The sequence below is a fragment of the Mesoplodon mirus genome, assembly GCF_964341445.2.
Source record: "Mesoplodon mirus genome assembly, chromosome: 4".
NCBI lineage: Eukaryota > Metazoa > Chordata > Mammalia > Artiodactyla > Ziphiidae > Mesoplodon > Mesoplodon mirus.
Genome location: NC_138979.1, coordinates 96,771,736 through 96,785,122, shown reverse-complemented (window position 1 = coordinate 96,785,122; position 13,387 = coordinate 96,771,736). Strand labels below are relative to the sequence as shown.

The 13,387-nt window shown below is 38.1% G+C and overlaps 1 protein-coding gene across 4 annotated transcripts in view; it reads left to right on the top strand.

Annotated features, from left to right (window-relative positions):
• GALK2 (galactokinase 2) overlaps positions 1 to 13,387 on the top strand; it is a 140,896-nt gene that overhangs the window by 22,560 nt on the left and 104,949 nt on the right. For all 4 annotated transcript variants that reach the window (XM_082620106.1, XM_082620104.1, XM_082620105.1 and 1 more), the window contains 2 exons: positions 2,740 to 2,828; positions 9,686 to 9,809. In XM_082620106.1, coding sequence (XP_082476232.1) covers positions 2,740 to 2,828; positions 9,686 to 9,809 — 213 coding nt within the window. The remainder of the gene's footprint in view (positions 1 to 2,739; positions 2,829 to 9,685; positions 9,810 to 13,387) is intronic.

The following is a 13,387-nucleotide window of genomic DNA, read 5'->3' as shown; positions in this document are numbered from 1 at the left end:
TCTTGAATGATGTGCTAGAGATATCCATTATTATCTCCCTCTCCACATCTTCTGTTGTCATCCACAACCTCTGCTGAAGGAGTGGACCCAGGTGATCATATGTGTAACTAAAGCAAGTGACCTTGTTTATATCAAATAGCTTTTCCTTTTTGGCCAAAAGTAATTGGACCAGGATGGATACAGGACCTATATGCTGCCAACCAGATTATCTTTTTGAGAATTTGAATTAGGGACACAGAGACTTAATCAGAAATTATAGGACATTGAAGCTGTTGAATCTTCTAGACTTGAGGCCACAGTGTCATGAAAACTGAAGGGATGGAAGAGCAAAAACTCAGAGGTTCACAGAGGCAACTGGAATGTGAAGAGCATTGAGCAGAGGGAAATGGTGATGGTGTTTTTGGAGGGATGAAAGAATGAGACAAGAAAGAGAGAGCCAAACACACAATTTAAATAGAGTTTTGGGGGACAGAGCATGACTGCTGCACTGGTGTGTCGAGCGGGAGAGGCAGCCACTGAGGAAAAAAGAAAAGAATGGTTCATCCGACCTAGAGCATGGACATGCCTACAATCCAATTTTGAGCATGCAGAAATGGACAACAGTCTAAAATAGTGAAGCAATGAGAAGGAAGAAATCTGGATCCTTGAATGACCATCTGGAGTGGAGCTACCCTGCCAATTAAGACTCTTCATGTTTGTATGACAAATACAAGATGTTAGCATCTGGCTGGATGTAGAATGCTGATAAAGAAAATTCCACTATAACATCAGCTCTGGCTTCCTGGAGAGCTCAAGGTAACAGAGTAGAAGGATGCGAGCTCACCCCTTTTTACAAGAACACCAAAATCACAACTAACTGCTGAACAACCACTGAAAAAAAAATAGTGGAACCTACCAAAAAAGATACCCTACATCCAAAGACGAAGAAGAAGCCATAACGAGTTGATAGAAGGGGCACAAGTGCAATAAAATCTAATCCCATACCTGCTGGGTGGGTGACCCACAAACTGGGAAATAATTATACCACAGCAATTCTCCCACAGGAGTGAAAGTTCTGAGCCCCACATCAGGCTTCCCAGTGTGGGGTTCCAGCAATGGGAGAAGAAGCCCCCAGAGAATCTGGCTTTGAAGGCCAGAAGGGTTTGATCACAGGAACTCCACAGGACTGAGGGAAACAGAAACTTCACTCTAGGAGAGCACACACAAGGTCTTGTGTGCACCAGGACCCAGGGGAACAAAGCAGTGACCCCATAAGAGACTGGGCCAGACCTACCTGCTAGTGTTGGAGGGTCTCCTTCAGAGTCAGGGGGGTGGCTGAAGCTCACGGTGGGGACAAGGACACTGGCAACAGCAATTCTGGGGAGTACTCACTGGCGTGAGCCCTCCCGGAAGCCACCATTAGCCCCACCCAAAAGTCTGTAGACTCCAGTGCGGGGACACCTCAGGTGAGACGACAAACAGGGCGGGAACACAGCCCCACGCATCACAGTCCTAGGAGGTCATCCTGAATAACTTCCAAGAATATTCAATGTATCTTTCTATCATTATAATAAATTTCCTTTTTTCTTAAATTTTTTTGGTGTGATTTTATGTTTCTTGTAACTAATCTTTAAGATCAATCATTTAATTAGTGAATGTCTTGAATATAGTAGGTCTAATAAATATTTACTGTCTTGGTGTTATTACTCAGATACAATATATTGTGGGACTACAAACAGTGGGGGGTATTCATGGAAGTGACTTGAGATGATTTAACAGCGTAAAATTATTAAATATAAGCATTTTTGACATGGAAGGGACCTATGAGGAATATCTTGTTCAAATGCTCTACTTTTGCAGAAGAGGGTCCAAGGGAAAATGATTTGCCAAACTTTGGCATTGAATTAGAACCCCCATTGGAATTAGAACTGTAGTCTCCTGATATCCAGTCTAGTTTTCATTTGACTGTACTGGATTGAATAGCATCCCTCCTAATTCATGTCCACCTGGAACCTCACAATGTAATATTATTTGAACTAGCATCTTTACATATGTAATCAAGTTAAGATGAAGTCATACTGAATCAAGGTGGGCCCTAATCCAATAAGCTTGATGTCCTTACAAGAAGGAAAAACAGAGTCACAGATAGAGACAGAGAGAATTCCATGTGATGACATAGGCAGAGATTGGAGTGATACAGCAGCAAGCCAAAGAATGCCAAGGATTGATGGTCACCATCAGAAACTAAAAAGAGGCAAGGAAGGATTTTCCCCTTTAGGTTTCAGAGGTGCATGGTCCTGCCAACACTCTGATTTTGCCTCTGCAACTCAGAGACAATAAATTTCTGTTGATTTAAGTTACCCAGTTTGTGATACTTTATTATGGCAGCTCTAGGAAACTGATACACTACTCCATGCTATTATTTTTTAGTAGAAAGAGATTCTTCTCTGAATATCATTGAGAAATTATCCAGAAAGTTAATTCTGTTGAAGCAAAGAATGTTTTTTCTGTTGTGTACATCAGTATTAAATTTTTTACTCTTCTGTGTGCTTAGCTATACTCTTGTGTCACTTAACGGGTTACAGTATTGTTCCATCCTGAGATTTTCAAGGAAGTATGTCAGTAAAAGAGTTTGCTTTTATCATTTTTAAAGATAATGGTGGTAGGTATATGAAATGTGTATGTGTGTGTGTGTGTGTGTGTATCTTATGAGTTTTTCTATTATCTGGATATTCTGAAATATTCTACTCTTGTTTTCAGATTGCTGAAGCTAAAAGAGATGTTTAATTCTAAATTTGGATCCGTTCCCAAGTTTTATGTTCGAGCACCAGGAAGAGTCAATATCATAGGTATTTCAAAAGTTCCTTCTCTTAATTTTTTCTTCCTTTGGTAAGATCCAAATTTTTGTCAATACATCGGGAGGACTGAAAAAACAGAATGTTTCACATACATCTACTATAGCAAGATAAGTTTTGCATAAGGAACACTATATTTTCATCTTTCCCAATCCATGTTATTAATATTAATTTTGTCCATTCATTTTTAAAATTTAGAAATTTGTTGAGACCCAGTTATTTGCATTATTTTCATGAGAGATGGACAGATTTTTCTGTGCTGCAGGTTGAGTTTTTAGACTGCAGTGAGTAATTTTGATGGTTTTACATTTACTCATTGGATTAGAAGAATACAGGAAAACCGAATAATTCCTTGCTTTTAAAAGTGTGGTGACCTGAAGGATGAATACGTTTTATCAAGAGAAAATGGGATGGGGAGCTGAGAAAAATCCAAATCAAAGGAGGTTTAAAAAGAAAACTTTCTGTACTGGAAAGTGTAAACATATAAAAAAGTAGTTGGAATAATATAATGAACTCCTATGTACCTAAAATGTAGCTTCAATTATTATCAACTCAGGCAGTCTTATTTTGAAGTAAATAATGGAGGATTTTAAAAATATGAGATGTTTGAGCATGGTTAAATGAGGTGGGGAGGGGGAATTGAGTAAAATCAGTGGAGAGAGACAGGTCAAAGTTACCTGAAAAGGGAGGAACTGATGATGGAGCAGGATTCCCAAGAAGGCAAGAAGGGCTGGTGTCTATAGCAAGGGAAGAGGGCCACTTTGACTCTATTTTTTTTTTTTTTTTTTCTTGCGGTACGCGGGCCTCTCACTGCTGTGGCCTCTCCCGTTGTGGAGCACAGGCTCCGGACGCGCAGGCCCAGCGGCCATGGCCCACGGGCCCAGCTGCTCCGCGGCATGTGGGATCCTCCTGGACCGGGGCACGAACCCGCGTCCCCCACATTGGCAGGCAGACTCTCAACCACTGCGCCACCAGGGAAGCCCTTTGACTCTTTTTTAACAGAAGGCAGGGAAGAAAAGGATGCAGGTTGATTCAGGTAAATGTGTAATTTTGGTATAGAAGGTTGAGGGAGTTCTTTTGGGGGAGAGTTGGAGGTGTTGGAAGTTTAAGGAGATGGCAGAAAGTTTGAAACAGCTTTGTCAAGGATGGGAGAAGGAGAGGACTGGGGAAAAAAAAGTTTGCTGGGTAACACTGAGATCTGGTTAGAGCAGGAGACCATAGAATTGTAGCAGTACCAATCTGCAAAGTTGTTCATTTTACCCCCTCAGCTAGTCTAAGTTGCCTGTGTGTGATCTAGGTTTGGGGTTTTGTTTTGGATGGAGGTTACAAGAGAATGACATCAAGAATTCACCGATATTGTCAGAAGGGTAGGTGAAGTAATGAACCCTGGAATCTATGCTAGGTAGAAAAAGAAAGAGGTAGGAGGCAACCTATAGGGTAGAAAGGGCAAAGAACTGACTCTGAGGAACAGACGATAGGATAAACGGAGTAAGAGAAATGGCAGGACGGGAAGTTTTAGTAAAGAATTTGATATTTGAAACAAAAATTTCACAGGTAGAAAAGTTCCAGGTGATAGGAAGGTCTGTGGTCATTACTGGATTTGTCAAGTCCACGGAAGCAGATAGTTGAAGCAGAGAGGAGGTCAAGTTTTCCAGAGGTGAAGGGATTAGGAAGCAGGGGCCTTGGGCTGGGTTGTTTACTTGGATGTTATCCAGGCATTGCAGGACTGGGATAGAGAGGATGGAATGAGATGCAAAGGTCTTCAGTGAGGAGCAGATGTCTGAGAGTCAGAAATGAAAATGATGAAGACAAGAGAATGTGGTATGAGCCTCCGAGGAAGAGGACAGGAAGAAATCCTGGAAACAACAGAGTGGGAGGAGGTCATCAGGAACTCCTTGCTATTGTGAGAGGACTGCAAAGAAGCAATATCCTCAGAGAGAGAGCCAAGTTTCACTTAGTTTTGGGAGTAAGCATTCCAAACTAAGGTATTTCCTGAATAAGTAATTCTTATTCTAGTAAATGTATTGACTATTTTCTGATTTTAAAAAAGGGGGGATTATGTTCCAAGGTAGTTAATTAGTTAGTGCTTGGGATGAAACGAATTTCAATCTTTATTAAAAGCATTATTATATTTTCTGTTAAAATATCCAAAATGTAATCATGGTTGTTGTCCTTACTTGCCAGGAGTTCATGCTCCCTCCCTGCCCCTCACCCAGGATGTTTCCATCAGTTTTCGCAGAGGGAGGAATCTTTATTCTCAGAAGGCTGTCATTCACACTGTAGCCTTCCCAACAGAATCTGGTGGCTCCCTAGAGTTCTGCTTACTTATTTATTTATTTTAATTAAAAAAATTTTTTAACATCTTTATTGGAGTATAATTACTTTACAGTTGTGTGTTAGTTTCTGCTGTATAACAAAGTGAATCAGCTATACATATACATATATCACCATATCTTCTCCCTCTTGTGTCTCCTTCCCACCCTCCCTATCCCATCCTTCTAGGTGGACACAAAGCACTGAGCTGATTTCCCCGTGCTATGCAGCTGCTTCCCACTAGCTATCTATTTTACATTTGGTAGTGTATATATGTCCATACCACTCTCTCACTTCGTCCTAGCTTACCCTTCCCCCTCCCTGTGTCCTCAAGTCCATTCACTACGTCTGCGTCTTTATTCCTGTCCTGTCCCTAGGTTCTTCAGAACCTTTTTTTTTTTTAGATTCCATATATATGTGTTAGCATATGGTATTAGTTTTTCTCTTTCTGACTTACTTCACTCTGTATGATGGACTCTAGGTCCATCCACCTCACTACAAAAAATTCAATTTCGTTTCTTTTTATGGCTGAGTAATATTCCATTGTATATATGTGCCACATCTTCTTTATCCATTCATCTGTCGATAGACACTTAGGTTACTTCCATGTCCTGGCTACTGTAAATAGAGCTGCAATGAACATTGTGATACATGACTCTTTTTGCATTATGGTTTTCTCAGGGTATATGCCCAGTAGTGGGATTGCTCGGTCATATGTAGTTCTATTTTTGGTTTTTTAAGGAACCTCCATACTGTTCTCCATAGTGGCTGTATCAATTTACATTCCCACCAACAGTGCAAGAGGGTTCCCTTTTCTCCGTACCCTCTCCAGCATTTACTGTTTGTAGATTTTTTGATGATGGCCATTCTGACTGGTGTGAGGTGATACCTCATTGTAGTTTTGATTTGCATTTCTCTAATGATTAGTGATGTTGAGCATCCTTTCATGTGTTTGTTGGTAATCTGTATATCTTCTTTGGAGAAATGTCTATTTAGGTCTTCTGCCCATTTTTGGATTGGGTTGTTTGTTTTTTTGATATTGAGCTGCATGAGCTGCTTGTATATTTTGGAGATTAATCTTTTTTCAGTTGCTTCTTTTGCAAATATTTTCTCCCATTCTGAGGGTTGTCTTTTGGTCTTGTTTATGGTTTCCTTTGCTGTGCAAAAGTTTTAAGTTTCATTAGGTCCCATTTGTTTATTTTTGTTTTTATTTCCATTTCTCTAGGACATGGGTCAAAAAGGATATTGCTGTGATTTATGTCATAGAGTGTTCTGCCTATGTTTTCCTCTAAGAGTTTAATAGTGTCTGGCCTTACATTTAGGTCTTTAATCCATTTTGAGTTTATTCTTGTGTATGGTGTTAGGAAGTATTCTAATTTCATTCTTTTACATGAAGCTGTCCAGTTTTCCCAGCACCACTTATTGAAGAGGGTGTCTTTTCTCCCTTGTATATTCCTGCCTCCTTTATCAAAGATAAAGTGACCATATGTGCGTGGGTTATCTCTGGGCTTTCTATCCTGTTCCATTGACCTATATTTCTGTTTTTGTTGCAGTACCATTCTGTCTTGATTACTGTAGCTTTGTAGTATAGTCTGAGGTCGGGGAGCCTGATTCCTCCAGCTCCATTTGTCTTTCTCAAGATTGCTTTGGCTATTCAGGGTCTTTTATGTTTCCATACAAATTGAAATTTATTGTTCTGGGTTTGTGAAAATTGCCATTGGTAGTTTGATAGGGATTGCACTGAATCTGTAGATTGCTTTGGGTAGTATAGTCATTTTCACAATGTTGATTCTTCCAATCCAGGAACGTGGTATATCTCTCCATCCGTTTGTATCATCTTTAATTTCTTAAATCAGTGTCATAGTTTTCTGTATACAGGTCTTTTGTCTCCTTAGGTAGGTTTATTCCTAGGTGTTTTATTCTTTTTGTTGCAATGGTAAATGGGAGTGTTTCCTTAATTTCTCTTTCAGATTTTTCATCATTAGTGTATAGGAATGCAAGAGATTTCTGTGCATTAATTTTGTATCCTGCTGCTTTACCAAATTCATTGATTGGCTCTAGTAGTTTTCTGGTAGCATCTTTAGGATGCTCTATGTATAGTACATGTCATCTGCAAACAGTGACAGTTCTACTTCTTCTTTTCCAGTTTGGATTCCTTTTATTTCTTTTTCTTCTCTGATTGTTGTGGCTAGAACTTCCAAAACTATGTTGAATAATAGTGGTGAGAGTGGGCAACCTTGTCTTGTTCCTGATCTTAGTGGAAATGGTTTCAGTTTTTCACCATTGGGAGCGATGTTGACTGTGGGTTTGTCATATATGGCCTTTATTATGTTGAGGTAAGTTCCCACTATGCCTACTTTCTGGAGGGTTTTTATTATAAATGGGTGTTGAATTTTATCGAAAGCTTTTTCTGCATCTGTTGAGATGATCATATGTTTTTTGTCCTTCAGTTTGTTAATATGGTGTGTCACACTGATTGATTTGCATATATTGAAGAATCCTTGCTCCTGGGATAAACCCCATTTGATCATGGAGTATGATCCTTTTAATGTGCTGCTGGATTGTGTTTGCTAGTATTTTGTTGAGGATTTTTGCATTTATGTTCATCAGTGATATTGGCCTATAGTTTTCTTTTTTTGTGACATCTTTGTCTGATTTTGTATCAGGGTGATGGTGGCCTCGTAGAGTTAGTTTGGGAGTGTTCCTCTCTTTGCTATATTTTGGGACAGTTTGGGAAGGATAGGTGTTAGCTCTTCTCTGAATGCTTGACAGAATTCATCTGGGAAGCCATCTGGTCCTGGGCTTTTGTTTGTTGGAAGATTTTTAATCAGTTTCAATTTCAGTGCTTGTGATTGGTGTGTTTATATTTTCTATTTCCTCCTGGTTCAGTCTCAGAAGGTTGTGCTTTTCTAAGAATTTGTTCATTTCTTCCAGGTTGTCCATTTTATTGGCATAGAGTTGCTTGTAGTGTAATCCCTCATGATTCTTTGTATTTCTGCAGTGTCCATTGTTACTTCTCCTTTTTCATTTCTGATTCTATTGATTTGAGTCTTCTCCCTTTTTTTTCTTGATGAGTCTGGCTAATGGTTTATCAATTTTGTTTATCTTCTCAAAGAACCAGCTTTTAGTTTTATTGATCTTTGCTGTTGTTTCCTTCATTTCTTTTTTGTTTATTTCTGATCTGATCTTTATGATTTCTTTCCTTCTGCTAACTTTGGGGTTTTTTTGTTCCATTTCTAATTGCTTTAGGTGTAAGGTTAGGTTGTTTATTTGAGGTGTTTCTTGTTTCTTGAAGTAGGATTGTATTGCTATTAAACTTCCCTCTTAGACCTCTTTTGCTGCCTCCCATAGGTTTTGGGTCGTCATGTTTTCATTGTCATTTGTTTCTAGGTGTTTCTAGATTTCCTCTTTGATTTCAGTTCTGCTAATTTAAATATGTGTTTTCTACTTGTGAACCACTGTTTTATTTTATTGTCTTTTTTAGGGAAGTTTGGGAGAGAGACAACTTTGAAAACCACTTCTCCATCTGTCATTGTCAATCCATTAAAAAAAAAACCCTAATTTCTTATTTTAAAGGACACATCAGCATAGAAACAAAAGACTTGCTACTTGTAATAATATGTAGAATAATATTAATTTAAAAATTTAATTAGGCAGTTGAATTGTCTTTTATTCATTTTATGTTCCTTAGTTCCTCAATGTCTGCCATAGAGCAATCACATATACAAACCTGTCCTGGCGAAATATAAGTGAGCTTGCTTAACCCATCTTTCTTGAATTGTTGTTTTGTTTTTAAATCTGATGAATAACAACCTTCAGTTTAAATGGTAATTTTGAGAAAACATTGTGGTACAATAGGCAAAAAAAATTCCTGCTGGTGATTCATAGAGGAATTAGAATGAAAAGGAGAAGAGAATAGTTTGTTTTCTATATTTGCTTAGTATATATAAAATAGTGCAGGTTAAGTTATTTTCTAGCTTTTTCTTTATCCTAGCTATGTCTAGCATATTTAACACAGCTAATCAGTGCCGAGCTAATTTGTTAGGCATTTGGTTAGGCCACAAAGATAAATAAAGACTTCACCTTTACTGAGTTCATTGACTAGTAAGGAAAAGAGTGGGACTCACATAATGTTATCATAAGTGAGAGGGTGCTAATGGCTTCCATTGTTCATATTTTAAAAGTTAATACAAATAAGCAACAGAGAAAGGAGACAATGCATTTCTTGATGCTCCACATAACTAGTCACTAAACATAAATATTCAAAGATGATTATTATGAATTAGAAAGTGGAAAAAATTTGTGAATATTTAAAGAAGTTGAAAAATGAACAGAAACTAATAACTAATATATAATACTTATTCTAGCAAAAGTTCCTGGCTCCGATGTTAGTGAGAGAAAGCAAATTGTGTCACTTTCTGCCCTTAGTATTTTTATTTTCTGTTAAATCCTGCCTTGTGGTCAAGTTTTTCTTGTATGTCAACTTACTTGAGATTCATATGCTAGCAATGATAAAAAATGCTTTTTCTGTATTCTAGGAGAGCATACAGATTACTGTGGATATTCTGTTCTTCCTATGGCTGTAGAACAAGATATGTTAATAGCTGTGGAACCTGTGAAAACAGACGTTCTCCAGCTGGCCAATACCGATCCCTTGTACCCGTGAGTATTTAGAATTGCTACTGTGTGTAATGGGGTGTGTGCGTGTGTGTGTGAGTCTATGTGTGTTTGTATTTGTACCCTAATGAATTCTTTAGGAGATAACAAATTTATAATAAATCACTTAATTTATTGATAATTTGTATCTGATTTCCAAAAGAATCTGTTTCCCTATTTAATATTTGTTCATTTTTGTTCATTTACTCATTTATTTAAGAAACATTTACTGAAGACTTACTCTGTGTCTGACATTGTTTAAGGTACTGGGTCAAAAAAAAGATGAAAATAACTCTGTCTTTGCCCAGAAGGAATTTATCATCTATTGAGGTTAACTATCTCTAGCAAAGTCAGGGCTGGGGCCTTTCTTATATTACTAGGGCTCCCTCTAATTCTCTCATCATAGCATCTTAACATGCTGTATTGTCACTATCTGCTTACTTGCCTGTATCCCCCAATAGATTGTAAGCTCTGTGACTTCAGGTACTGTTGCCTCTCCAATGCTCTACTCTCAGTGTCAGACATAGTGTCTGGAACATAATAGATGTATGTTTCTAGTACATATGCTTTATCAAGTTAAGGACATACTTTTTTGTTGTTGTTTTTTAATTCTTGGTTTGTTAAGATTAAGAAAAAATCATTAATGGGTATTGGGTTTTATTAAATGTCTAGTCAGCATTGAAGATCAGTTTAAAAAAATATTACGAATTACACCAATGGATTTGCTTTTTAAAAAATTATTTATTTATTTTTTATACAGCAGGTTCTTAATAGTTATCCGTTTTATACATATTAATGTATACATGTCAATCCCAATCTCCCAATTCATCCCCCCCCCGGGCCCCCCCTCCCTTCACTTTCCCCAACCAATGGATTTTCTAATGTTGAACTGTCTTTGCATTCCTGGGATAAGGCCTACTCGCTTATAATATATTATGATGGATTTGATTTGTTAATTGTAAAAAAAGATCTTGGCATATAATTGGTACATTATATTTTTGGCTTATTGTTCATTGGACAGTTTGCCTGCAATAATATTCATTCAGCAAGTATTTTATGTGTGTCTATACCAAGTTGTGCAAGGTAATAGAAATTCCTGACTTTTATATGAAACTTATTGTAAAAGATCTTTTTTTCTATTTTGCATGATTGAGAATATATCTTATGTACATTTCAGACCCTTTAAAGAAAACCTTACATTATCTCAAATATAACTTTGTGTCATTGTAAACCTTTAAAACTGGGTACCATGATTTGTCATATTGATTTACTCAGATTCACTTAACATGCCCACCATGGTGAATGTGGGAACTCCATTGTTTTTCACAAAAGCAGAGCCTGCAACAGACTTGGAAGGAGGTGTTTGGGAAATGATCCCAGGAGCAGTATTAAAAGAGGATGGAGACTGAGTTAGGGAAGCAGAGGTGAATTATCAAGGCAGGTAGCTCCTGCTGTAGGTAAGGGGCTTCATTCCACCAGGACCCCTAGGAAGAATGCAGCGTGCCTCCCAGAATTGTCCACATGTTGTCTAGCATGCATTGCATAATTTCATTATTCATCATTGATGGACATTTAGATCATTTCCAGCTTTTGGCTATTATGAATAATTCTGCTGTGAATATTTGTATACAAATCTATGTATGGACACATGTTTCGTTTGGTAAATACCCAGGAGTGGACTGTCGGGTTATCTTTTTAAGAATTTGCCTGTTTTCCAAAGTGGTTGTATAATTTTACATTCCTACCACCAGTGTATGAGAGTTCCAGTTGCTTCACATCTTTGCTAACATGTCTTTTTAAATTATATCCACTCATAAATGTGTATTAGCATCACGTTGTGGTTTTTAAGCTATGTTTCTAATGCTGAAGGAGCTGGCACTTTTTAGCTTTTGCTTTGATGTTTCTCATCTAGCTTCCTACATTTGTGCAAATTCCCTCCTCTACTTTTCCTAGTATACCACCACCCCTGTCCCCCAACTCGTTCCTGGTTTTCTTTTCTTTGTGGTGACTTCCAGGATCTGCTTAGCTAGGAACAGAACTCATTTAGTTTTGCTAACATAATCTTCTCTACTTTCCAAATTCTGTGACTTCTTGTTGACTCTAGGCAGTAAATTTTAACTCCTGTGGGTGATACTAAAGTGCTTGTGAGCTGGAGTCAGACTGTGTGTGTCCCTGGAGAGTCACTAAACCTCTCTGAGCCTCCAGGAGAGCCTCCCCTTTCCACCCTAGTGTGCTGACTATAGAAATTGCTGTATGGTCAGGCCATTCAAGATGGCTGTTCTCTTGCTCTCTGTACATCCACTGCTCCACCAGTCCCTGCTTCACCTGTACCCTAATTATAGAGCTTAATCAGTTACTACCTGTGTGCTTGCCCCCTACCCCAGCTGCTGGTGTCCTTGGTAACTGATGAGCCAGCCTGACCTCAATTCCACCTATAAATGGTAGCCTCCTTCTCCCCAAGTAGCGAAGATTGCTGTCATGTCTTGCCTTCTGTCTGCCGTACACAGTGGGGTGTTGCTCCAGGATGTTTTGCTGCAGACCTGTAAGATGTCCTATCCAATAAACCATTGATGTCTCTGTCACTGTCTCCAGGGTATTTCTTCGGTCTCAAGGTTGGGCAGCTACAAGGTTTGCAGGCCTGCGGGGTGCAGCCCAAAAGATACCCTCTTGGCCTTGCATCCCACCTCATATTACACACTATCACATGACAGTGGTATGTGATCATGATTTGTGTTCATGCTGTCTCAGCTAGATTACATATGCTTAAAAGATAAGCCCTTTGCCTTTTACCTTTATATTCCTGTGAATGCCTTGCACACTTAAGTGGTCATTCAGTATTTTTCTTAGGACGTGATATGTCCATGTTATTAAGATAACGCATGGAAGGCACCTACCACAGTGACTGTCACATAGTAGGTATTTAGTAAACTATATGAAGAGCACTCAGTCAATATGGGGAATGTTACTTATTTCCTCACATTTAAATTGATTCCCCCCCATTTCACATATTTTGTCCTTTGGCTGATTTAGAAGCCTACTATCTTTCATTTTGAAATAACTTTTGACTTTCAAGGAAGTCACAGAAATAGTATAAAGAATTCCCACATGTCAACTGATATGTCCTCAGGGCATCATATCAAGGAGGCACATGATTGATGTTCCTTTAACTGTTGTTAATTTTAATCATTTGGTTGAGTTGTCTGCCAGATTACCATAAAGTCACTATTTTTTTCCCTTTGCCGTTAGTATCTGGTGGGGACATACTTCAAATTTATATAAATATCTTGTTTCTCATCAAATTTTTACTCAGTAATTTTAGCATCCTTTGATGATTCTTTCCTGAAACAATTATGGAGTTTGCCAAATAGTGATTTTTCAATTTCCGTCATTTCTTCTATTAGTTGACATTTTGCTCTGAGGAATAGCTTTCCCTTCTTCTTCATTTAGCTATTTATTCATTTGTTATTTTATATCAGTGTAGATTCATGGAATCTTATTTTATTCAATGAGTTATGATCCATTAGAATCATTATTTGTTTTGTTTGTTCCTTCTTAAACTGTGCAGATGTAAAATCTGATGGGTG